Raw genomic sequence first — 24,084 nt, 5'->3', positions numbered from 1 at the left:
CTCAGAATGACAACATCTGGAGGGGTGGTGTGAAGTTGGGCCTGCAGACCATCATCCCACACATCTCCATGCTTCTTTTGCAAGAATGCACTGCAGCTTTAATATAATACATGGCTTATTATTCACTGTAATTTATGCACATGCCATTTATCATATATTTTGATAAGGGAATTTGGACTCGGGCAATGTGGGATCCTTGCAGGTAAAATGTCTTGCAGTTGGTTTACACTTGTCTCTGTTATACATACACACTGTATAATTAATCAGGTGTTTGATTGGCCTGCGAGTGAGGGGGTGCGCGCGCGCGTGAGTGCGTGCGTGCGAGCGAGCGAGGCGCGCGCGTAAATCACAGGGATGCGGAGAATGCCGAGAGAGTGTTTCTTTAAGACCCATTACCTTCCAATCCGACAGAGGGGGAGTCGGTGGTAAGGTGGCGTATCGTCTCTCCCCTCCTCCCTCCTCATCCTCCCTCCATCCTCTTCCTCCTCTTCGCCGTTTACATGTGCAAAAAAAGAGGAAGAAGAGCGGCAGAAAAGAAATAACACGCGCTGTGGGCTTCGCCGCCGCTTTCGGATGAGGGCGCACGGACGCCGACGCGCGACCACGATGGACCTAAGGAATATTTAACATCGTGGACATGAACACTACATGGCTCCCCGCGATCACTGTGGTAAGGATGCAACTTCACACCGCCCCATCGCGATCGCACAGGGAGAGATGGAGAAATAGCTCTAATCTTTGCAGGGGCGCATATAGGAGGAATATGCATGCGCTGATGTAAATACATACATGCATGCGTGCGTGTGATAACGATGATCGAAGGGGGGGGGGGGGGGGGGGGGTGTTGGTGTGTGTATGGTTTGTGTGTGTGTGTGTCGGTGTGTGTGTGTGTGGAGAAGGAAAGGGAGGGAGGATAATAGAAGCAAACAGCCTCATATTGGAAAGACTATATGCAGCCATCGTCCGGCATTGACAGGTGTGTTGGCAGCGCACGGCACGATTTATCTAGGGCGCGCTTGTGCTCGCTCCCGGTTTTTGCAAAAGGTGGAGGAGGTGAGGTGCCACTTCAGAGAGAGAGAGAGAGAGAGAGAGAGAGAGAGAGAGACAGAGAGAGAGAGAGAGAGAGAGAGAGAGAGGGAGCGAGAGAGGGGTAGAGAGAGCCTGAGATACTACAGTATATTGGCCTCCCTATGTGTTGCTTGTAATTAATCATGGCTGTAACTAAGCCCTTTTACCGCTGGGAGCTGTGTAGCCCAAACCTCCCAGTTCCTTTGCTCCTGCAACGCACGGGCCTGCACGAAGCAGATCATTCTGTCATGTCTGGAGGAAGAAGAATGGAAGCAGGCAGGGCCCATCACTGAAAATGTGCGATGTGCATTTTTTTTTTCTCTCCCTCCTCCATCCTGACGTGATGCTTTCCACAGTCTCAGTCAGTGTAGTGCATGGACCGGAGGGGGGGGGGGGGGGGGGGGGGGGGGGTGGGGGTCTCTATACAGCACAGACTTCACCTCCCTCCCTCCTGTTTGCCTTGAGATCACACCAATGCACAAAGGTTTTGTTTTTTTTTCTAAATTTATTTACCATAAGTCCTGTGCGCGCTTGTGCGTCTTGGCACGCATGGAACGGTCCTTTCATCCAAATGCAGGCATGCCAGAAATGGAGGTGTAGCCATGTATCCACAGACTAGAGTCGACCTGTCATCTGGAGAGGGAGAGAGCCTCGTCATTTTTCCCATCAGCCCCGGTATGCAGTGTGTGTGTGTGTGTGTGTGTGTGTGTGTGTGTGTGTGTGTGTGTGTGTGTGTGTGTGTGTGTGTGTGTGTGTGTGAGCGTGTGGAGATGCCAGCGCAAATAAAAGCGCGTTATATAGGCTGTATAGTCCGAGTGATCCCGGTGGTGCGTTCACTGCCTCCCTATACACCCAGCTGCCGACAATCACTTATCGATTCCAATGATGCGTTTCTTTGCCCAGAGGGGGGTGGGTGGGTGAGGGGATGGGGGGTATAGCCTAGCGTTTTCATGGCATTATAGGAGGAGGAAGAAGGGGGGGGTGCGTTCATTATTAGCCGCTATTCATGTAAGCTTTTTAGATGCCAAGAATGCACATCCAGACGTGCACGGTGCCGGCAGAGTCCTTTTCGATGAGACCTTGATCTAAAGCTTAAGTGGATGTAAGAAAAATCTTTTGGAAAAAAAGCAGATTGCATGCAGAGGCAGAGACCCCCCCAGCTTTTCTATAGTCCCTCCTCATCCTGAGGAAAGAAGGCTGGGGGAGCCTGCAGACCCCTCACCTCTCTCCTCACTGCCCCGTGTCTGCTGGACACACACACACACACACACACACACACACACACACACACACACACACACACACACGATATTTTTGTGTCATGCGAATATTGAGCAACAACCAACTAATTGCAGATCCATTTTAGTCTGACCACACCAGGATACAAGCAGGATTCAGTGTGATGATGATGATGATGATGATGATGATGATGATGATGATGGGGGGGTGCAACCGTGATATGAAAAACAGCACACATGTGCACATGCATACACACTGTGTATGTATGCACTAGTGGTGACACTGTGGCATGAGCTCACCCATTACACCCATGAATCTAATGCGGCTTCTTCTACTATAGCTCTGCAAGCAGGTTATCACGAGCTCGAGCTCTCTGTCGACCCCGATGATCTCACTGGCAATAAAACCAAAAAGGTCCAAATGATGCTCGAAAAGCCAAAGCCAGATTCCCATGCGAGCAAGATTTCTAAAGTTCTGTTGTGGTACATCCACAGTCCTTTAGTCGCCTTCCCCCCCTACTACTCTTCCACACACTCACCGAAGCCCAGTGACCTCACAGCTGACGCTTCAGTCCAAACTGCAGCCTGCACAGTTATAGTTTGTCCTGCACTGAATCAGGACTCTAGCAATGAATCCTTTGTTTTTTGTTCCCCCAGCGCAGGCTCATCATAACGCCACAGTATATAGAATAGTCTGCAGTATTTACATCATACACCTTGTTCTGTTGTCCCTGTGTGCTAATGAAGAGCTGCAGCCGATGACGACGAGTAATTCCAAGACTATCCTGAGCTGAGTGGTAGAAAGTTTTGCTTACAGGCCAACCTGTGCTTCAGTATTCCAACGTGTCCTGGAACAACTCACATTACGTTCCTTGGGATATTTTGGGTACATTGGGTCACAAAGTAAAAATCCAAAGCTGTTGTAGTCTTGATCTACAAGAGCTGCAAGAACAGTCTGAGTAAACATTAGAGATGCTCGGCACAGTTTGATCCAGTGAGTTTTATGAAGAGACACATAGTGACACCTTCAAGTCAACTACTAAGAGCAGTGGACACGAGGGCAAATGTTTCCCTCCACGAATACATTTAGAAAAACTATAGATTCCAATAAGTGGTTCACTTTACATAGAAGCAAGAGATATTCCGATACAAATTCTTTCTTCCGGGCACTGATTCCGATACATGGACTTTCCATATCAGCCGATAGAGAGTACCGATCCGATACCATTGCATTTAAGAAAATAACAACTTACATTACGTATTTTAGCAGCTGCATGATACTAACCCTGTATGGAAGTAATGATTGCTATCATTGTTGTTTGGCCTGGCTCAGGTTAAAGCCTTTGAAAAACAAATGCTTACAGAGAATGGATGCCATATAACTTCTTTTCATTATTAAGTTTCACAGTCAAAATACACAAATGAATAGGAACACACAATAATACCTTCATTTAAATAGCTTGAAAGAAAGGTCTAGCATATACTACATATCACTGTTTTACTTATGGGACTCTCTAGCATGAAATATTGCCAAATTGCTGACATTTCAGAATCAATTCTTCTTAGCCGCTCTAAAAACAGTCCTTGCCAGTGGCAGTACAGCGTAACTGCAGTTCTGGAGCAGTGAGGAAGAAGTGATTTCTGGGAAAAGAAAATTGCAGTTTTATCAGAGTGAAACTAATATACTTTAAAGATCAAATCTGTACATATATTCAAGTACATGCCAACGCCTGACCTGGCATTTTCAGCAGTATGGGAGGTATTTCTGATGCTGGTTGCAAGCAAAATCTTGGAGCAAATACTTGGACAGTTAACTATTGTGTTGTGTGTCAAAACTCTCAAAAGTATACAGCAGTTTGCTTTTGCATCATTGTCCCCTTACAAATCCCCTATTGCAACCAATGATACAATGCCAAAAAGCATCATTAATCAAAATCAGCATCATCAACATCATTGCCTGGACTGACACTCACAGATCTTTTGCATCTATGAAGCAGGTTATCACTTCATCTTAAATTAAACCAGGGCCTTATAAGTCTACCCCTTTGTTAATGTCCATGCAGCTACTGCAGGCTGCATACGCATTAATCACCGTGTTAGAGAAGTTCAAAACAGTCCTTAAATCTGAGGTCACTTAAAACAGTGGAACTATATTTTAAGGAAATGTCATGGACGCTGGCTCAGTCCTGCATCAGTGATTATCCCTCGGTGGAGCGGGAATGGAAGTAAGTTGTTTTTTAGTGGGACACAGTGGGGATGCCAAGTGCTCTGGCCGGCTCACCAGGATGAGGAGCTAATGCAGAGCTGCATCAGGTCTCCAATTACCAGCTCGCAGTCCCCATCCTCGGTCACGGACGTCCACATAATAACAATAAGACCACTGGCAGAGACTTGTTTTCACTGCTGCTGATCCATGCTTGTGCTAATAAATATGTCTGATCACAAAATGGATGATTTCGTTCGGACGAAGAAATTCTTTATTTTGCAGCCCAGTCTCACTGACGTAAATAAGCCTGCATCGGGTACTAAATCAGTCCAAACCACTTAAAAGTATAAAGGCCAGTGCAAGCCCTTGAGTATTGTCGACTAGACAGTGAAGAATATAGGAGGGAAGAGGAGAGGGACACCAGGCGCTATAATAATGTTGATTGCCTGAATCCATACCATTTGGCTCAGTGTTTGCAGGGAGAGGGAGAGAGAGAGAGAGAGAGGCCTTATTCAGGGAAAAAAGAAACACAGGAAATGGAAGATGAGGGGATCATACAGTTTCTTACGCAGAGAAACTGAGGACTGTTTTTATCATTAAGATGAGCATTTCAACACCTTTGTGAAAGGGTACAACACATTGATCTCTTTGAGATCATTGATTGCGTAAAGCAATGGCTCAATATTTCGGGAGTTTTAGCTTAGCTCCGCTTATCTTAGCTTAGTTTAGCTAACAAAATCCATACCTGCACTTTCAAGTTCTTGTTAAATATAAACGACAGGTTGGGGTGAGTTTTGTTTTCTTTGGACAAAGCCATGGACGCTGTTTCACCCATAGACTGAATTTAAAGATGGACTTTTGCGTGTCCACTTCCTCCCACTATCAGGAAATGAAGCAGTAGTGAATTCCGAACAACACACTCGAACAGTAGTAAGTCAGTCTCAGCTGTCCATCATGCAGTTAACCCTATTTTTTATAGCATCAATTAACTAAATAAAACCAAATTTACCAGAAAAACACTTGGACATAAATTAGTGTGATTAAGAAATGGAGCGATGCTTATGAGCTAGTTCAGGCAGCTAACTCGAGATGCGCTGCTCCAATCAGGTGTGACATACATCAGGTGACATACATCACTCTCCACAATCATCTATAATACACACCCACACAATTTGGCGGCCTATTTAAGCAGAGGGAATTTCCCATCACTCCCTTTGCTCTTTTCATCTAACTCATTGGGGGAAAAGCAGAAAAAGCTTATTTTACCAAAATCTCAGGTTTCTACTTTAACACACAAGCAGCGTTCTGATCACTCATCTCAACAGTAATATTATCATTCCTGTCTCTGACAGATGTCTGATGCATGGGTTATTGTGTTGGCTAGCACAGATATAAAGATATGTTCAATTTCATTCACTGTAAGTTAAGATCTTAAGGCTTAGTGAATATATTAAGCAGAGATCCAGATCCTATTTGATTTTTATTTGGGTTGTCATTACATTATTACGCACTAAGTCAACGTGTTCTTTATTTTGTAAAAATGCTAATTGCAATCCATCAGTTGGTATTACTGTCACATTTCCATAGAGCTACATTAGCCTGTGTTGTCTCAAACTACATCTCTTGCTTGCAGCGTCCTTCCTCATTTAATGCACAGTGAAGTTTATTGAGGGGGATCTAATGCAATGCCTGCTTTGTTTTTCAGCTCTTACCCGTGGTGCAGTGAGGAGCTCTGCCTCGTGGACACAATTTTGGAGCATCAGGCCTCATTTTATCCCTTTCCTTACCCCCATCGCCCCCTTCCCTCCCTCACCCTCCGCCAATCCTAGCCACCCACAGAATGGCTTCCCCATAGATACTTCTTGCATAACGCAGGAACACACAAGCATTCTGATCGTCTGCCATGCAGGTTGGGACGTTGTGAGGGAAGACAAGTGAGCAAACACGTACAAAGGAGAAGTGCTGGAGAAAAACACAAAGGCAATAAACACCAGAAGACGTGTAGACATGACCAAAGGAACGATATTTTTGGAAAACTGAAGAGGATTGAAGATTTATATTTTGTACATCACACTTTTAGTACGAGTTCAAAAAAACAAAAAATCAAGGCACTGAAAGAGACAATTTGCACGCACAATCCCCCCATTTAGATTTTCTTCATTGATAACTTGACACACACGCCACGGTCTCATGATGATGTGCGAGGTGATGCCCACCATTTCTGAGGATGGGCGAAGTGGAACCGGCGGGGGCCCGTCCTCGCCTGCTGGGGCAGGGGTCGGGGGCACTGGAGGTGCGACGGCTGGCGCAGGCTTCAGCGGGAGGGAGCCCAGAGGCGGAGGAGACGAAGGGGGCAGCACGGGGAACCTGGAGTCCCTGATGGTCAACATGCTGACAGAGAGGGAGAGGCTGCTGGAGAACCTGAGGGAGACACAGGACTGCCTGGGCACGGCTCAGCTCCGCCTCCGCGAGCTCGGCCACGAAAAGGAGTCGCTCCAGAGGCAGCTGTCCATTGCTCTGCCACAGGTACAACTGTGTTCATACATGTGTGTGTTTACAACGTGTGCGTGTGTGTATGGAGTCGGGTTTGGAGGCGAAAAAACGCGTGATTTGGCGATGCAAGCGTCTCCTTGTGAGGCAACGTTGTGTATCCTCTGTGCTGTGTGAGTCTTGTGATGTGTGAGCGTGTGTCATTGTGCAGTGAGCTCATGAGACAGTAAGCCTTTGCTGTGACACTTCATGCAGAGAGACGCAGCGAGAAAGTGGATGTTAAATACTTCCCCCTCTGCATCTTCAAAAGTTCTCTCGCTAATGCAGTGGGTTTATGCTCCTGTCATCCTCTGGCTGTTCAGTCCAAGTTGCATATGCAATTTTCTCCTTATTGTGTAATCAGGCTTCATTGTGTTTGTTGACCATGTTGTTAGCGGATGATTAATGACACTGGAAGATGATATTTGTTCATGGCTTCAGCTTAACTTAAATGAACACTAGGTTTTCTATGGATTCTCTTTCGTTTGCGGTTTGAAATGGCTTATTAATAATGACTGGAATTGGAAGATTTTATCCTACGGCTATAATACAAAGCAGCTTTCTCCAGCACTGAACATGTGTATTGTGTTTACTGTGTGTAGAGCTTGCTGTCACACCTGATTAAACTTTTCATCACTGTATGAGAAGGTCTGCTTATATTTTCTCCAGCTTGCGTGTAGTGCATCAACTGTGTGTGCACGTGTCTAAAGTAAATTCAGGCTGCTTGTGCACATTTTGTCTTTTAGAAGTCGACACTGAATCGTCTTGTTCTAAAATCAAGTCTTTGTATTTCTAGTTTCTTTGAAGGAGAGTCAGAGGGGTATTTTTACTGCATTTTTAGATCTAATTTTAATGTTTAAATGTGGAAGAGGACAGAAAAAATTATGACATCATTTCAACATAGTCACTAATGCTGCTCTACTGAAGAACATTAGATATTTTCACATATGGTAAAGGAAGAGTAGCGTACAGGGAGTGGATACAATGTCGCACAATTATATAAAAGCCTATGGATGACATTTCTTTTTCAATATTATCAATATTATAGTGCTGTGGCCTTTCTAAGCCTGCCTGTTGGAATGGTCTGTTCGCTCGGCCTGTGGTGATGCTGGTCGTAGTCTTCTCTCTGAAAGGGTAAAAGTGACCTGCAGTAATTGAGCCGCGGCAAGACCGGCTGCAGGAACCCTGATGCCGCACGAAACTTCCCTCAGTACACACAACCCTGAACTGGAGAATCATTTGTTGTTACCGTTGTCGTGAATGCGCTATTGTCGTAATCGAGGTCACGTATGCTAAAGAGTCTCAGGCACCGCTGTTATTGACTCCTAGCCGCTGTTGCTACAGAGCGCTGGTTGCTTGTTTTATCAAAGTTTATTGATATTGAATGTATATCGTGTCCAAATTTCACCAAATTCTACACCGCACCTCCTCGGGCCCTCAACAATACACGTTGACTGTCGTATTTCTCAAAAATATTTAGTTATCACCTCTAGAGCTGAAACAATTCGTTTTCAAATGTTTCTATTTTGCTCATTGATTCATCATTTTTTCAATTGTTCAAGGAAATTATTTATTATTTTTTAAGTATTTTCCAGTTTTGGCTTCTCTATGTGATCATCTAGCATTTGGATTGTTGGTCCCGGAAACAAAACATCACACACAAGAAGGCAAAACTATTTTCAAATTTGTATTTCCTATTTGTATAACTCAGTCGGTACTGTAAATTGATTTAACTGAATGGAGACTATAGAGATAGAGCGAGGTGAAATAGAAAAGAAATGACAAGGGGACAAGGGAAGCCAACTGAGAATCTGACCCTTATCCAAACAAGAAACAATCCCATAAGGCCGAGAGCCAATGGACCCACTGTGTCACCATCTGCATCTCTCTCTCTCTCTCTCTCTCTCTGTCTCTGGCTCGCTCTCTCCTCCCTCCCCCATCCAAACACACAGACCCGCTTCACGTGTCTATTTTTGACTGTTTACATATCATAAGGCGATCCTGAACTGTAAACATCTGCACATCATTGTCACTCTCGTAAACAGCGAGTGCCTCCGTGCTGAAGCCGTGGATGTGGAGACACGGAGACCTGAAGGAACCAATGATCGTGGAATTCAACGGGTTTCTGTTCCTTTTTTTTAACCAAATCATGACACGTTCTCCTGGTTGAACAAACCTATGCCCTGCACTGTTGTGGATGACATATTGATGCTGGTTTTTTTTTGGGGGGGGGGGGGTTGAGGGTTAGGGTTCTCTCCCCTTGCACTCCAGTACAGAGCCATTGTGTAACAGTGTGACGTAACAGGTCCATGAATGCGAGTTCACAGAGGAGGATGAGCGAGAGAGAGATAGAAACTGTGTCAGTGATTTGCATGATTCTTATGTAGGTTTACATCCTGTGCGTCTTCCGACGCCCCTCCAGGTCTCAGGTGTTTCGCAAAGTCTGTTCCTAGCGTCTGTGTATATTTCTAGCTTCACGTCAGCATTTATGTTTCTGTTTAATTACTTTCCAGGGTCGCTAAATATGGGCGATGTTGGGCCCGAGTTATTATTTGTTGCTTTAAACTCTCATCGCAGCTGAAGTGGCTGCGCGGAGACCATTTAAACTATTAAACCCATACATTTAAACAGTTGGTTTTCCTCGCCCCTGAACGCAGCTTGTGTGTGTGTCTGTGTGTGTGTGTGTGTGTGTGTGTTCCACAGGAGTTTGCTGTGTTGACTAAAGAGCTGAACGTTTGCCGGGAGCACCTTCTGGAGAGGGAGGAGGAGATCTCTGAGCTCAAGGCGGAGAGGAACAACACACGTGTAAGATGTTTAGCGGCCATTTTGCTTATTAGCACTGTAACAGCCTCTGTGTTATCTTCCTCACCCATTGTGCTTGTGTGGGTGTGACACTGTCTCATTTGCTATTTTTTTGCCCCCTCCCCTTTTTTCCTCTTCCACGTTCTCTTTTCTGGTTTCCTTATCTGCTTCTGTTATCTCACCCACTCGCTCCTTGTCCCTTTCTGCTACCCTACTCTCTCCTCACCGCCCTATTTCACGTCATTGTCGCCACTAAAACCCTTCACTCCTCTGGATATTCCCTTTCTCTTTCTCCCCCTACCCTGCTCTCTGTTTCCTTTGTGTCCCCGTCCTTCAAACTCCCTTTCTTACCTCTACCTGTTCAACCCTTTGCACCCCCCCCCCCGGTCACTTCCCCATCTCCTTCCCCTTCCACCCACTCCTGTAGCTGCTGCTGGAGCACCTGGAGTGTCTGGTGTCTCGCCACGAGCGCAGTCTGAGGATGACGGTGGTGAAGAGACAAGCCCAGTCGCCCGCGGGTGTCTCCAGTGAGGTGGAAGTCCTCAAGGCCCTCAAGTCTCTGTTTGAGCACCACAAGGCCCTAGATGAGAAGGTGGGTCAAACTGTAGATCAGGCTCATAGACGGTGTGTAAAGATTGGACAACGCGTGCACTCGGCCAATCGTGAGTCGGTCTCAGTCCCAGTTGTGTGATACAATTCTTCAGTTCTTGTCCATGAAGCATTTTAGCAACGTTCAGCTAATTATTTTGGTTCCCTTCAGTGACAAAGCACCCGACAGACAGTCTGGCTAAGTTTTTAAATAATTAACAATGGAAGTAGAAGTTTTACACATGTCTTTGACTTTTTGCTTTCACTGAAGATCTTTTTTTTTACTGAAGTTTGCCCTTTAGAGCAATTATAGAAGTTTGAAAGAGGAAAATAAATCCCATCAGATTAAGGGAAACACAATGCAATGTACCTTTGAGAAACTCTGTCCTGATATTTTGGTCTCTCGTGAGCTGTTTAATCGACTCTGTCACCTCAGACCTTCTTGCTCCTTCTAAGCACATTGGGAGGGTCAGAAGAAGTAGATACTGTAGGCAAATCCATTTGAGTGACACAAAAGCAGCTTGAATCGTGGTGTGCGATGGCATTTCTACCTGCTTCACCTCTTGCCGCCTCACCACACAGGTGCGAGAGAGGCTCCGCGTGGCCCTTGAGAGGGTTTCCTTGTTAGAGGATCAACTCGCAACGTCTTCTCAAGAGGTAAAATCCAACGCAAATGATTTCATGTGTCTCAAGGATTCTTAAGTTCGGTATGAAGAACGCCGTGAAGAGGAGAAATAATGCATTTTTATCGCCTGTTTTCCTGTCTTGTCTCCCTCTTTCCAGGTAATCTCTTTAAAAGACCAAATTAAAAGACGTCAACAAGGGGTGGACGGCGGGAAAGATGTAAGGGAGGGCTTTGTGCATGTTGGTTCCAGTTGTTTTTGTCAGTAGAAATTAGATGTTTGGGTTTCATGTTGTGTCAGTGTGACTTCATCTCATCTACAGCTCATTTACATGCAAACGTAACTGACTCTAACTGATTGTTTTTCCTCATCGCTCTCGTTTTTTTTCTGTATCGCCATCGCTCCAGCGACTACCCAACGGCCCCTCCTCTGGCCCGGAGGAAAGCGACCTGGAGAGACAGAGAGAGGGAGAGATAGAGCGACAGAGGTCGGAACTCTCCCAGCTGAGGGAGAGGCTGGCCCTCATGTGCCGGCAGGTGAGCGCATGCCTTTTTTTTTATAGTGAAGATGCAATATGAGTTTGTATCTTCAGAGTTTTTAAAAGTCAATGTTTCGACTTCAGGGTTTTAGCTGAAAAAAAAGTATAATGTAATGTCTTAAATTAGTTGAGTTATCAAGGTCGAATTTGATGTGAAATCTGCAAAGGAAAATGTACAATAAATGGAAAAGTAGCTGCGTTACTGGCAGTATGCATGTGAGGCTGGTAAACATATATGCATCTCCTGGCATGAAAATGTCTCAGTGCTGATATAGCTCTCAATATCTCAATTTATTATGGCTTATTACAAAAAAACAAAGAGTTTCCAGCTTCCAAGTCAGAAGGCAGTCAATGCTCAAGTCTGAGTAAAGTCACAAATCCTGATTATCAGTCTTAACTACAACATATATGATAATTATAATTTATTAAGATTCTTAACTCACAGACTCAGCTAATCTGTTTCATGAGAACTGTGTTGCCGTGGTTTGGTCCGATTTGATTGACAGCAGCTTTGCAGCATTAAAAAAAAACAGCCTCACAACTCTCATCGCTTTCTCATTCTGCCAAAACCAAATTGGTCCAAATCATTCACGTGGAATATCCGACACCTGAACAACATGAAACCTAGGTTAATTTAAATCCTTAGCATGTAAGAGAGGAGGCTGTTATGGTGAGAGAAGCTGCAGCACGACACAGCATTGGCACGAGCAAGTGTCAGATTATATCAGCCTCACTGTACACCTGTAGGAATATTATTGGCTGTTACTGGTCAGCTGATAAACAAGCTCCACTCCAGCTCTCTGATTAAATTAATGCTCCATTTTTTACGTGAATACAAAAAATATATTAAATAAGGATTAGTTGTAAAGTTAGGGTTGAGATTAGCACTAATTATTAAGGTTAAAGGGTTGGTTATTAGCATTTAGATAAAGTACTCACAAGTACAGAAACACAAGCATTTTTGTGAATTTGTGTTTTGTTTTTTAATTTAGTTGATGTAACAAATACTGGCTGCTGTAATAAATTCCTTCAGTGCACTGCATTAAGCAGTGCCAAGCTATTTCCACCAGTAGATTCCAAGAAGGAGGCGATTGATAGTCTATTGGTCTCCCTCCACCCTCTTGTGGCCAGTTAGACTATTGCAGCTGCTTTAAAAAGCCATGGTTATAATGTGTATTGTACAGCCAGACACTCAACACATTGAATTTGATCGTTAGCATATTGTATATATGTCTGTGCAATAAAATCTCATCTGGTCAGAGGATTGAAGTACTGAGGAGAAAATAGAATCACAAAAAGATGAACAATCTCAGAGTCAGCGTGTTATTTCGGTCAGTCGTGCTTTTCAATAGTCTTACATCGACCAGACAGACATTTGTAATCTATCCTGGGTGTTGTGGCATGTTGGGCTCAATCTGTGTCTTCTTGTGTCCCTCCGTGGTGCCGCGTCAGGTTGGGGAAATAGAGGAACAGCTTGCGGCCGCCAGGAGGGAGGTGACGAAGTCGGAGGAGGCCAATCAGAAGCTCCAAAGGGAAGTGAAAGAGGTCCGTGTGTGCCAATCTGTCTCTTCCTGCATGGCCAAAAGATCCTGTGCTCCCTCGACTCCCGGGGCTGCGAGTGTATATTTGAACACAATGGGCATATGTTGCAGAAATGATAATATGCATTATTTTTTAATGAGAGGTCAGTCAGAGAAATTAAAGAGTTTTGAGGTGGATTTTATTTTAATAATTGCAGTTGTTGGAAGTCTAGAATTAATCCAGATACATAAACACCTAGATGTTTTCTCTTACCTGGCCATTATGTATAATCACAAGCTGTTACATCATGTATTTTGCTGTAGCTTGTCTTATTAATGATATATCTCTGTCTCCTTCAGGCTCTTTGCCAAAGGGAGGACATGGAGGAAAGGATCACAACATTAGAACGCAGGTAAATTTCATTGTGTTTAAGGAATCTGTTCGTTTTAATGAGCACAAGAAACTTTTTGTTTCACACACCGGCCGTGATGAACATATCAAACGCACCATATGTTTCACTTGTTGGCTGACAATGTAGCGCAGAGGTGTCCTGACACCTCCTTGTACAGACTCAGGTTGTTTTACATAATGAGATTTGCATTATGTTGTCACTAAGAATGCAGCTAAGTGCAAAAAGCAAAAAAAAGGTGAGTTCCTGCCTAGCAAAAGTGAGAGTCCAATTAAATGGATGCAAAAAGTTTCTGTGTCCCAATTGTCTCAAATTACTGCCCTTGCTGATTTTTCTATTTCTATATCAGGTATTTGTTCCTTCCGTACCACACAACCTTAAATCAACGTGTCATCTCGTATGCATTTGTTATTTCGGTCAAGAGCTGCGTGCGGCACAGATCTTACATTCAGTGGCCTCTTTGTGTTGCGCGCAGGTACCTCAGTGCCCAGAGGGAGGCGACTTCTCTCCATGATATCAAAGACAAGCTGGAGAATGAGCTGGCCAGCAAGGAGTCCCTGCACAGACAGGTGAGTTTGAAGTAATTTATACTCAGCTCTGTTACTGTACTGATACTGATACTGTAGTATTTAGACAAATACATCTCAGGTCATAGCTCCGCTCACAGGAAAGGAAAATATGAGAATTGTACTATTTTCTCATGCTTCTTAAATTTAGCTCCTGAGAAATAGCCTTCTTCTTTCAGCCTGAGATCTTAATCTTTATTTTTCTCAAATAACAAGATTCAATTAAGATCCCCAAAAAAGACAATTGTGAGCAGCTTGATTTTGTGTTTTCTATCCGTGTGTCCAGAGTGAAGAGAAGAACCGACAGCTACAGGAGCGGCTGGATGAGGCCAAGCAGAAGCTCCAGCAGACCCTGCAGAGGGCAGAGACGTTGCCTGAGATCGAGGCCCAGCTCGCCCAAAGAGTAGCCGCTCTCAACAAGGTACTTTGACTCAGAGTAACAGGCGTCCTCTAAGCTTTAATTTGCATCCATAATTCTTAGACTACACCTTTGTAGCATTTGTAAATATGATTTTGTTCCCTTTCACGTAGGCAGAGGAGCGCCACGGAAACTTTGAGGAACGGCTACGGCAAATGGAGGCTCAACTCGAAGAGAAGAACCAAGAACTACAGAGGGTATCGTCATTTATCGTCGCTCCACATTACTCCATCCTCTTTATTCGTGAAATTAAAACTTGATCTCTTTGAGACCTTTGAGCACCTGTCTTGTGGCCTTGCTTCATTTCAGGCGAGGCAGAGGGAGAAGATGAACGACGAACACAACAAACGTCTTTCGGACACGGTGGACAAGCTTCTGTCTGAGTCCAACGAGAGACTGCAGCTCCACCTCAAAGAGAGGATGGCAGCACTAGAGGAGAAGGTACGGAGCAGACGAACCGCTCGTGCAGTATATTTAGCACCAAAGTGGAGAATAACACTATTTTCCTCTGCTCTGCTAGAACGCTCTTTCAGAGGAACTGTCCAATATGAAGAAAATCCAAGATGATCTTATCGCTAATAAGGTATTCATTCCCCTTTTTAAACTTATTCTCACAGGGGTTACAGCACCTCCAGTTTTGTTGAACTTTCCCCTCACAGCCTTTCTCTTCTGTATTTTAGGAGACGCTGCTTGCGGAGCTGGAGCGGATCCAACTGGAGCTGGATCAGCTGAGAGGCCGGCCTGGCTCTTATTCCAGGTTAGCCACAGTGAACCTTTAAGGGGATTTATTTTTAACGCTACAGTACGTCCTACGGTTTGTGAATGACCAAATAAAAACAAAATCTTCCCAGGAATACAATACTTTATGCACACTGCACCGCCGGAGCCCATTTATGTGTAGCTGTAATGTACTTGCACTAAAATCTATTTTGGAAACTCATTGTTGATACTGCACCTAGAGGGTATTGTTCTGGCTGGTAAAAATGCAAATAATGTGTACACATCTTATTCATATGGATGCAACTGATTTAATTTGCTTTGCTTTCCAGAGAGACGTGTTTGTTGTCATTTGTTCTCCCTGGAATTTGGGACATTGTCTCTTTCACGTGTGGTGATATAACAGTTGAATTGTGGATCTTCTCACCGTAGGGCGGGCAGCGTGAGCTCACTTCCCTCCACCCTGTTTCGAAGATCTCTCCCAGGGAGCGCCTCAGAGCTGCGGTACCCCCAGGGCGGCGGCTCGCTCCCGGCCGGCTACAGCAACTCCAATAGTGGGGTGGTGGTCAGGCGGTCGCACCGCGGCCGCTGGGGGCAGTCTAGAGACGATAGTAACAAGGTGCTGAGCTCAAGCTGAGATAATGTTGATGACTGTGATGATAATATTGAATTTTTCTACTAAGATGACTTCATGTCCTGCATCTTTCCCACCATTTTCCCTCTGTTTCCAGTACGGAGACTGGGACAGCGGGACTATGCTGGGTCCTGGGTATGACGGCGGTGTGGACGGAGGCTGCTCCGATGACGAGGACGACAGAGAGACTCTGTTTGGATCGGAGCTTCTCTCTCCCAGCGGACAGACGGATGTACAGACCTTGGCCATCATGCTACAGGAACAATTGGAGGCCATTAACAAGGAGATCAAGTTAGTTTTTCTGTGTTCGTCTCACCCACAGAACTTACAGAAATGTTTGGTCGTGCAGAATCACCCTTAGTGGTCTTCTTTCTCCTCGTCTCTCAGGCTGATTCAGGAGGAGAAGGAGAGCACGGAGCTGCGGGCCGAGGAGATCGAGAGCCGGGTCAGCAGCGTGGCCCTCGACGCTCCCCTTCCGCCCTCCTCACTGGGAGGACGGGACAGCATTGGGCGGGGCTACATGACACCCTCCATCACCTCCTCCACGTTGGCGTCTCCCTCACCGCCCAGTTCTGGACATTCCACCCCCCGCCTGCCGCACTCCCCCGCCAGGGAGACGGACAGACAGGTACTTTATCAAAAGTTGAGCTACAAGCTTCAGATTCTCTTTAAATGAGGTCAATCTGAAGAACGCTGTGTAAATCTACTGAACTTTATTCCACCCTGCAGAATAGCAAAGATGGTGAAGAATGCAGAGCACTTGCCCTGATTGACTCGACCCCTCCTCCTGTTCCTCGCGCCCTACGATTGGACCGAATGACACACACTCACCCAGGGGCCGGCCTCGACGACCACCGTGAATTCCGCAGGTACGCTCAATATTAATAATAAATTAGCTTAGCATCTTTTTGCGGTTCATTCGTTCATTCGTTTTTCTTCTCTCTCTCTGTTCGTCTAGTCTCTCTGCCGATGGCGCCATCACTGCTAGCCAGGATTCCCTCCACAAAGCCAGCAAAAAGAAAAGCATTAAGTCGTCAATCGGCCGCCTCTTTGGCAAAAAGGAAAAGGGGAGGATCGGTGCACCTGGGCGCGAGTCTTCCTCACTGGGTTAGATAACCGATTGGACCCATTCACAGAAACCAGTTTTGTCGTCTAATGCAGAAATTGTCATCATGGCAAAACAAAACATCCCATTTAACCTCTGAATTCTTTCAGCCTCCACTCCGTCTGATGACCTGGGCTCTGCGGACCCTCTGGGTCTGGCCAAACTTGGGACTGGAACAGTGGAAAAAGACCGCCGTAGCAAAAAGAAGTGAGCCCACACACTTCTCGTGTTAAATAGAGATCTCTGAACCCCAACTATAGGCTCTCTCTATTTGCACAGCAGTATATTAAGCAGGCCTGAGGTGGAGATATTTATTAATCGTGCCCTGGTGGTGCTGCAAGGCACACATATCATGGTATCACAAGTTCAGTGGGATTATCTATTTATAAAAGGACACAGTGGTAAGAAGAGATAGGAAGAAATTAATCTCTGTCAAACCTGTGTTTCCACCCGTCTTGCCAGGCACGACCTGTTGGAGGAGGCCTGTCGTCAGGGTCTGCCTTTCGCCTCGTGGGACGGCCCCACTGTTGTTACATGGCTCGAGGTACGTCAAGGCAAACTGTCCCGTTTAAACTGATCAATTCAGCTCAGATCGATGAGTCCGGTCGGATGAGGGCGACATTTAAACGTCTTCCCTCTGTTTACCCAGCTGTGGGTCGGGATGCCCGCGTGGTACGTGGCAGCGTGCCGCGCCAACGTGAAGAGCGGCGCCATCATGGCCAACCTCTCGGACACGGAGATCCAGAGGGAGATTGGCATCAGCAACCCGCTGCACAGGCTGAAACTCCGCCTGGCCATCCAGGAGATGGTCTCCCTCACCAGTCCGTCTGCACCAGCAAGCACTCGCTCTGTAAGCCTCAGTGAAAAAAACTAAAAGTTTAATGTAAATCTGAACACCAGCATGCAAAGTACATGTACACAGGATTTGAGAGAGATGTGTGTGTTTCCTGTCTTTACAGTCGACCAGTAATATATGGATGACACATGCTGAGATGGAGTCTCTCACTGCTGTCACCAAACCAGTAAGACAGAGTTTTTTGATCACTTACTTACTTTACTTCATGACTTTTGCATTTATTCTGTAGATTCCGTACTACAAAAGTGCATTATTTTCTGTATTGACATGTAATTGGTTTATGTTTTGGCCTCTTAACACTTAAATGTGACCAGAGTCCACAAACTGATGAGCTCTTCTCTCTTTCTTTGTCTCTGATTAGGCCTGTTTGGCTTCACCTTTCCCTCACTATTCCCTCAAAATCTGTTTTGTACGTAGTGTTTTTTTCTCCGACTAATTCTAACTCACTAACAAAAAACTTTTCCTCCCTTTGCCTTCCCTCTCTCTGTCCGGACACTGATTCATCATAACACACACACACACACACACACACACACACACACACACACACACACACACACACACACACACACACACACACACTGCCCCTCCTGATGTTTCCCGCTCTTTGCAACTCTCTGTCCCTTTTCTCTTTCATTCCATCTCTTCCCGAAACACAAGGAGCAGAAAGAGTTCAGCTGGGACCAGGTGAGTGAAATATAAAAACTACAGAAGACTGCAATGCAATGTAATGAAATCCGTAGTTCCCCGTGTCTTTCTTTATTTCTGTTGCTGTCAATAAATATTAAAATACAAAAATACACCTATAAGATATATAAACGTGTTAGTATGTTTTATGACTTCAAATCCACAAACATGATACACTGAGCTATTCGAACTATTAATGCCAGACAAACTGACGTGAGGTTGCACAATCTCCCTGACCCTAACACAAACTCACAATTTGTGTGGACGTGCCACTCCGTTGTTCCTCCTGTAAGCTGTTATTTATTATTTGGTTGAACAGCGGAGTCTGTTTCCTGTCAGTGGAGGGGAGAGCTGTGCTAACATCTAAACTCATCAGATGGGTGTGATGAAAACCAGGAGTGCTCTGGTACCAGCAAGAGGAGAATCACAAGAGGAGAGTTGAATGGAAAACTTGAGAGTAATCATGAACTGTGTTTATTTAAAACTGAGTTTGAGGCCAGGTCTTTTTGATACTCATGGGGGATTTTCCCCACAAGTTTCCCAACAGCTTATAGCTGATTTTTTAAGCATTAGCAAATCAAAATTTCAAACAAAAAAAGAATTACTTACAGCTCATAAACCCTTTGTAAATGGTTTGTACTATAAGTAGTTATCTTTGGAATTTCAGCCTACAACTCCCATGTTTCCTTTCACCTGTAATGTCACAGCAGAGAGATGTTTTTCATGACCCTTGCCGACCCAACTGCGGCATACAAATGAAATAAAGAGTGACACTCTTACTCCTATGTTGTTACACAGACCATTTTCAGTTACATTCCAGAGTGTGACTGACTTCACTTTATCTGCATCCTCCCCTCCATCCTCCAGATCCTGGCCTACGGAGACATGAACCACGAGTGGGTGGGAAACGAGTGGCTGCCAAGCCTGGGTCTCCCCCAGTACCGCTCCTACTTCATGGAGTCCCTGGTGGATGCCCGCATGCTGGATCATCTCACCAAGAAGGAGCTGAGGGGTCAGCTGAAAATGGTGGACAGTTTCCACAGGTCTGAAAGAGAGAATAATGGACTATATTTCTTCAGTATACACCAGCTGTGATGAGAAACTAAAGCAATGTGTCACACTCCCTTACAGGGTGAGTCTTCACTATGGTATCATGTGCTTGAAGCGCTTGAACTATGACAGGAAGGAGCTGGAGAGGAGGAGGGACGACAGCCAACATCAGAATCAAGGTTAGCCCTGCGGGCGATGGGCAAGTCTCCTCTCCAGACGTGACATACAGAGAATACATCTATTTCTGAAACTGAACTTTCTGTGGTGCTTCTCCACAGATGTGATGGTATGGTCCAATGAGCGCGTGATGTGCTGGGTGCAGTCAATTGGGCTGAAGGAGTTTGCGGACAACCTATTGGAAAGCGGCGTGCACGGGGCCCTCCTGGCGCTAGACGACACCTTCGACTACACCGACTTGGCCCTCCTCCTGCAGATGCCCAATCAGAACACGCAGGTACTCCGCGGCACCTTCACTCACAACTTGTAGAAGCTCAATAAAGGAAATCGCTCAAATAATCCTAATCTTCAACTCCTAAATTATCTTAATTATGATCTTGAAATCCGCTTTGTCAATCTCTTGCAGGCAAGGCAGCTCCTCGAGAAGGAGTACAACACTCTGATCTTAATGGGAACAGAGAGGAGGCCAGATGAGGTAGGAGGCGTCTGTTGACTAAAACTATTTAAAATTGGTTCAACGTTTGTTAAATGTTTGTCATGATAGGATCCTTCTCATTTCCACCGAAATAGGAGACTGAAGTATCTCTCCTCCTCTTAAAGAGACGCCCTTATGGCATCAGTTCATGCACTGCTGGGAAATTGTTGGTAAGCCAAAGTGGTTCAGCTGTGTTTACACCAGTGCTAATTGCTTAGTACGCCTAAAAACTGTGCAACTGCGGTATTTTACCACAACAAATACTACTTTGCCAAATACTCCTTTGTTAGACCTCCCCAGTGCATAATGAATAAGACCCTGAACAGAACACTGCTCCTGTAAATCCCTGATTTTATTTAATTGTCTCAACAGGACGGCACAAAAACCTTTACACGGTCGCCATCGTGGAGAAAGATGTTCCGGGAGAAGGACCTCCGCGGCGTGACCTCCGACTCCTCAGAAACGTTACCTGCCAACTTCCGTGCCTCCGCCATCTCCACTCCCTCTGTCACCCTGAGAAAAGTGCAGAGTGAAGGTGAGGAGTCGCAGCACGGACGACAATCCGTGGCACAGAAACAGCAGAAGATGGTGCCGCGTGCACATTTGTGGGACTTTAACCTGATTTTCTCTCCACACAAGTTGAAAGAGTCAGTAGAGGAAAAGCAACCGAAAGTATTGATATAGCAATACTGTTTTGATTTGGCCTCCATTCCACATCCAACACATCTGGCCAACATACGCTACATTGAATGATGGTCCACTCCTGTTGGCCAGATCTGGGCCACAAGTGAACTATAGCCAAACCTCTAACATGGTAAAAAGTGTTTCATGATTGAACTTTAAAGAGCTGACATCAGGGTGTAGCATGGAAATCAGGCCTCGAAATTTAAACAGGAATGGGAAAACAATGTCCTGCAGCTGATCAGGCAGCATTTTAGAGAAAGAATCCGTCACTTGGGCCTTTTGCACAAAGCAATGGGGATTCTATTCCTCTTTAATTAACCGTGATGGCACATTTAGTTCAAATTACATGTCATTCACAGTACTGATGACCATTTTTTCCAAAAAAGTGTTTTTCATGTCCCACCTTCCAGGTTGTAAATCCAGCTTTTCAAGATTTAAACTTTGTGATTGTGTCGTGTGATTGTTTATTCCTCGTGGGACGGGATTCAGCAATGTTATCTTGTTTATCTGCATCCCCGGACTTGTTGGACACCTTGAACCTCACTCAGAAGATGATCTGTTTGATATGAAGAAATACAGGAAATCTCTCTGCTGTGAAATCTCAAAGTCAGATTATGTCATCTCGGCAACAGACTTTGTTAAGTGGTGCTTTGAGTAACCCGGCTTAAGTAACAGTCAAATTAAATGAGTCAGATATAAACAGTCAGTTAAAGGAACCAGGGTGACAGCAAGGATGGACAGTACATTTATCTGTGCCACTACATTTACCCAATCCTTTACAATCAAGGTTTATTTTAATAATATACAATGTAATTTAAAGAAAGAATTAGACTTTTTTGTAAATAACATGCTTCTTCTTGCAGACAATCAATATCTTGTCTGTAGTACCACCAGCAGTCCGTTAGTTTTACTGAGCACTTAAACTGAAAATGATCAAAATCAGTCGCGACACTGATGTTGTTAACTTTGGACAGTGCCAGGCTAACCACCTCTTTCCTGTAAAAGCTGTAAAATCACAACATGTTATTTTAACATTTTGGTTTGTATGGATCAATCAACTGAGATAATTAGTGAGCTTTAGAGATCATTTTGTTATAATTTGAGAACTAGGCCAGCAAAATATCTTGAGTCAAACTCAACCGATCCCCTTTTTTCTTTTTTTAATTTGCTTAATTCTTTCCAGTGTTCGTCAGAGACCGACACATAACATAGAGAATATTTACTAATCGCCTGTTTCTCTCTTTCAGTAAACACTGGTCCAAGGGGGGAGTCGGGGTCCGTGAGAACATATTCCTGCTAAAAGATAAGCACACCAGGTGAGAGAAGCACCCTCGCAGACAGACGGTATCTGCAGATAAAAATAAACTCGTGTGAACACCAAATCAAACGTCACATCTCAGCAGGGGCTTCTAGGGTTCGTCAAGTGTGTTCTCCATTTTGCAGACCCCCCTCCTCCATTTTAAACCCAAGGAAAAGAAAAAAAAAAAATAACACACACACACACAGACTGCGGATTGGACACCAGAAGATGACAAACAACGTTCGAGCCTCGAAGAATCAAAGACACTGAGTGAATGAGTTGTGAAAAGATGATAAAATAATGAGTGAGTGTTTGTTTATTCATCTGTTTATATCTCTCTCTCTCTCTCTCTCTCTCTCTCTCTCTCTCTCTCTCTCTCTCTCTCTCTCTCTCTCTCTCTCTCTCCGTCTCGCTTCACCTTCATCCATAGTTGTGGCATGATGCTGTTTGATCCTGTAGAAAGTGACCATCGCCTCTTGTGAATTCCTCTTCTGTTTTTGAGTGTGAGACGGCAATATTGACACAATTGAATTTATAGTTTGTGGGTTTTTTAAAAACTGGAAAAAATGCATTCCTGTTCAGATCGCGACAATTATAGCCCGACACGTCCATTCAGGTGTTCTTACTACAACGTAGACTGACGCTAGAACATACTCTGCCTAGTAACGTAACACAGTAGGGAGTCCGGGGGGAGAGGGAGGTCCAAGGGGGAGAATGTGTGTAAGTGTATAAAGGATAAATGAGATGTATGTTCTTAAGCCATAACAGACATGAGATGCACAAATGTGAATAGGTCAGACAATGAGACAATTAGCAAAGTGCTTTATGACAAACTCCTGTTCAAACTAGGAAAAAAAAAATAAAAAGATTGAAGCATTTGTGTTAATATGCATGCCAAAATCAACCATTTTAGAGTGAACGCCATGATATCAATCATCTAATGATGTGGAAGCTTGGGTCAGGACTTTGTAAAACGTGTGTATTTTATTTTTATCATTTTGTATGATAACTGCTATCGTATGTATGTATGTATGTATGTACAGTATGTATGTGTGTGTGTGTGTATTAAACTGTACGTTCATTTCATACTTAGTTTTAAGACTGACTGTAATTTCATTTTAGGTTGACAAAAGGAAATACGTTTTAAATTACGGACATTTAAGATATGCTACTTGTATGTGTACATTTTGAGAAAAAACAAAAACAAATTGTGCTATGATGATTTAAATTCATATTATTGGATAGTAGTGATGATGATTGAATATAATATGATGAACAATAATGATAATGATTGTAAAAGCTGTAATTAAAAAAAAAAAACATACCTGTAAAATGCTACTGAAGGAGTTTTGTTTTTCGCGGCTTTCCCTTTCACACCGAGCGCTCACAGGTGAGTGTGAGTAACTGGGCTCTCAGTCGTCTGTGAGGATATGAGCCATTAAAATGTAAATGCCGAGTTTATCCTCAAACTGTCAGCTTTGGTAGCTTGAATGCAGAGAGCTAAGGAGCATACTGTTACTAAGATACCACAAGACAGGGCATGAAAGGAGTGAGATGGGGAGGGGAGGGGGGGGGGGGGCTTAGAGAGGTGCTATGTGGTCCTGTAGTGCAAATGCTTTAGTTATGTGTAATGCATTCTTTTAATATTTTGTTCTATTATGCTACAGAGTAGGGATTTATTTATTTCACCCCTGACGAAATTGCACATTTACGTGAAACATGGAAATACACATAAAAATGGCATAAACTCAGTGTCTTTGTATAGTTGGTGATTTTGCACAGGCGACGGTGAATTGAGCACCAAAGGACTGGAGATGAGCCAAGACAGGAAGAGGAAACCCCAAAGCTACACATTTAGGCATGACCAAGGTTATTAATAGTACCAGTGTTTTT

The 24,084-nt window shown here is 44.5% G+C and overlaps 1 protein-coding gene across 5 annotated transcripts; it reads left to right on the top strand.

The window, feature by feature from the left end:
• The first annotated feature begins 353 nt into the window (after positions 1 to 353).
• Positions 354 to 23,511, top strand: LOC117753329 (liprin-alpha-3-like). 5 transcript variants are annotated; one of them, XM_034571360.1, is made up of 31 exons: positions 355 to 670; positions 6,218 to 7,038; positions 9,745 to 9,846; positions 10,271 to 10,435; positions 11,014 to 11,088; positions 11,215 to 11,289; positions 11,462 to 11,590; positions 13,045 to 13,137; positions 13,473 to 13,525; positions 13,998 to 14,091; positions 14,375 to 14,509; positions 14,620 to 14,703; positions 14,816 to 14,947; positions 15,027 to 15,089; positions 15,187 to 15,263; positions 15,656 to 15,842; positions 15,955 to 16,148; positions 16,245 to 16,485; positions 16,587 to 16,726; positions 16,816 to 16,964; positions 17,073 to 17,169; positions 17,425 to 17,506; positions 17,612 to 17,812; positions 17,922 to 17,984; positions 18,479 to 18,505; positions 19,373 to 19,548; positions 19,637 to 19,734; positions 19,834 to 20,009; positions 20,139 to 20,207; positions 20,571 to 20,742; positions 22,139 to 23,511. In XM_034571360.1, the coding sequence occupies exons 2-31, from the start codon at positions 6,703 to 6,705 to the stop codon at positions 22,189 to 22,191; spliced, it is 3,738 nt and encodes a 1,245-aa protein (XP_034427251.1). In that variant the 5' UTR covers positions 355 to 670; positions 6,218 to 6,702; the 3' UTR covers positions 22,192 to 23,511. The 5 variants fall into 5 exon arrangements, with proteins under 5 accessions (XP_034427255.1, XP_034427251.1, XP_034427253.1 ...); XM_034571362.1 differs by having other exon boundaries at positions 356 to 670; positions 11,215 to 11,274; XM_034571361.1 differs by having other exon boundaries at positions 356 to 670; positions 20,580 to 20,742; positions 22,139 to 23,043.
• The last annotated feature ends 573 nt before the right edge of the window (positions 23,512 to 24,084 follow it).

The sequence above is a fragment of the Hippoglossus hippoglossus genome, chromosome 19 (assembly GCF_009819705.1).
Source record: "Hippoglossus hippoglossus isolate fHipHip1 chromosome 19, fHipHip1.pri, whole genome shotgun sequence".
NCBI classification, from domain to species: Eukaryota; Metazoa; Chordata; class Actinopteri; order Pleuronectiformes; family Pleuronectidae; genus Hippoglossus; species Hippoglossus hippoglossus.
This window is presented reverse-complemented; position numbering and strand designations above follow the sequence as displayed.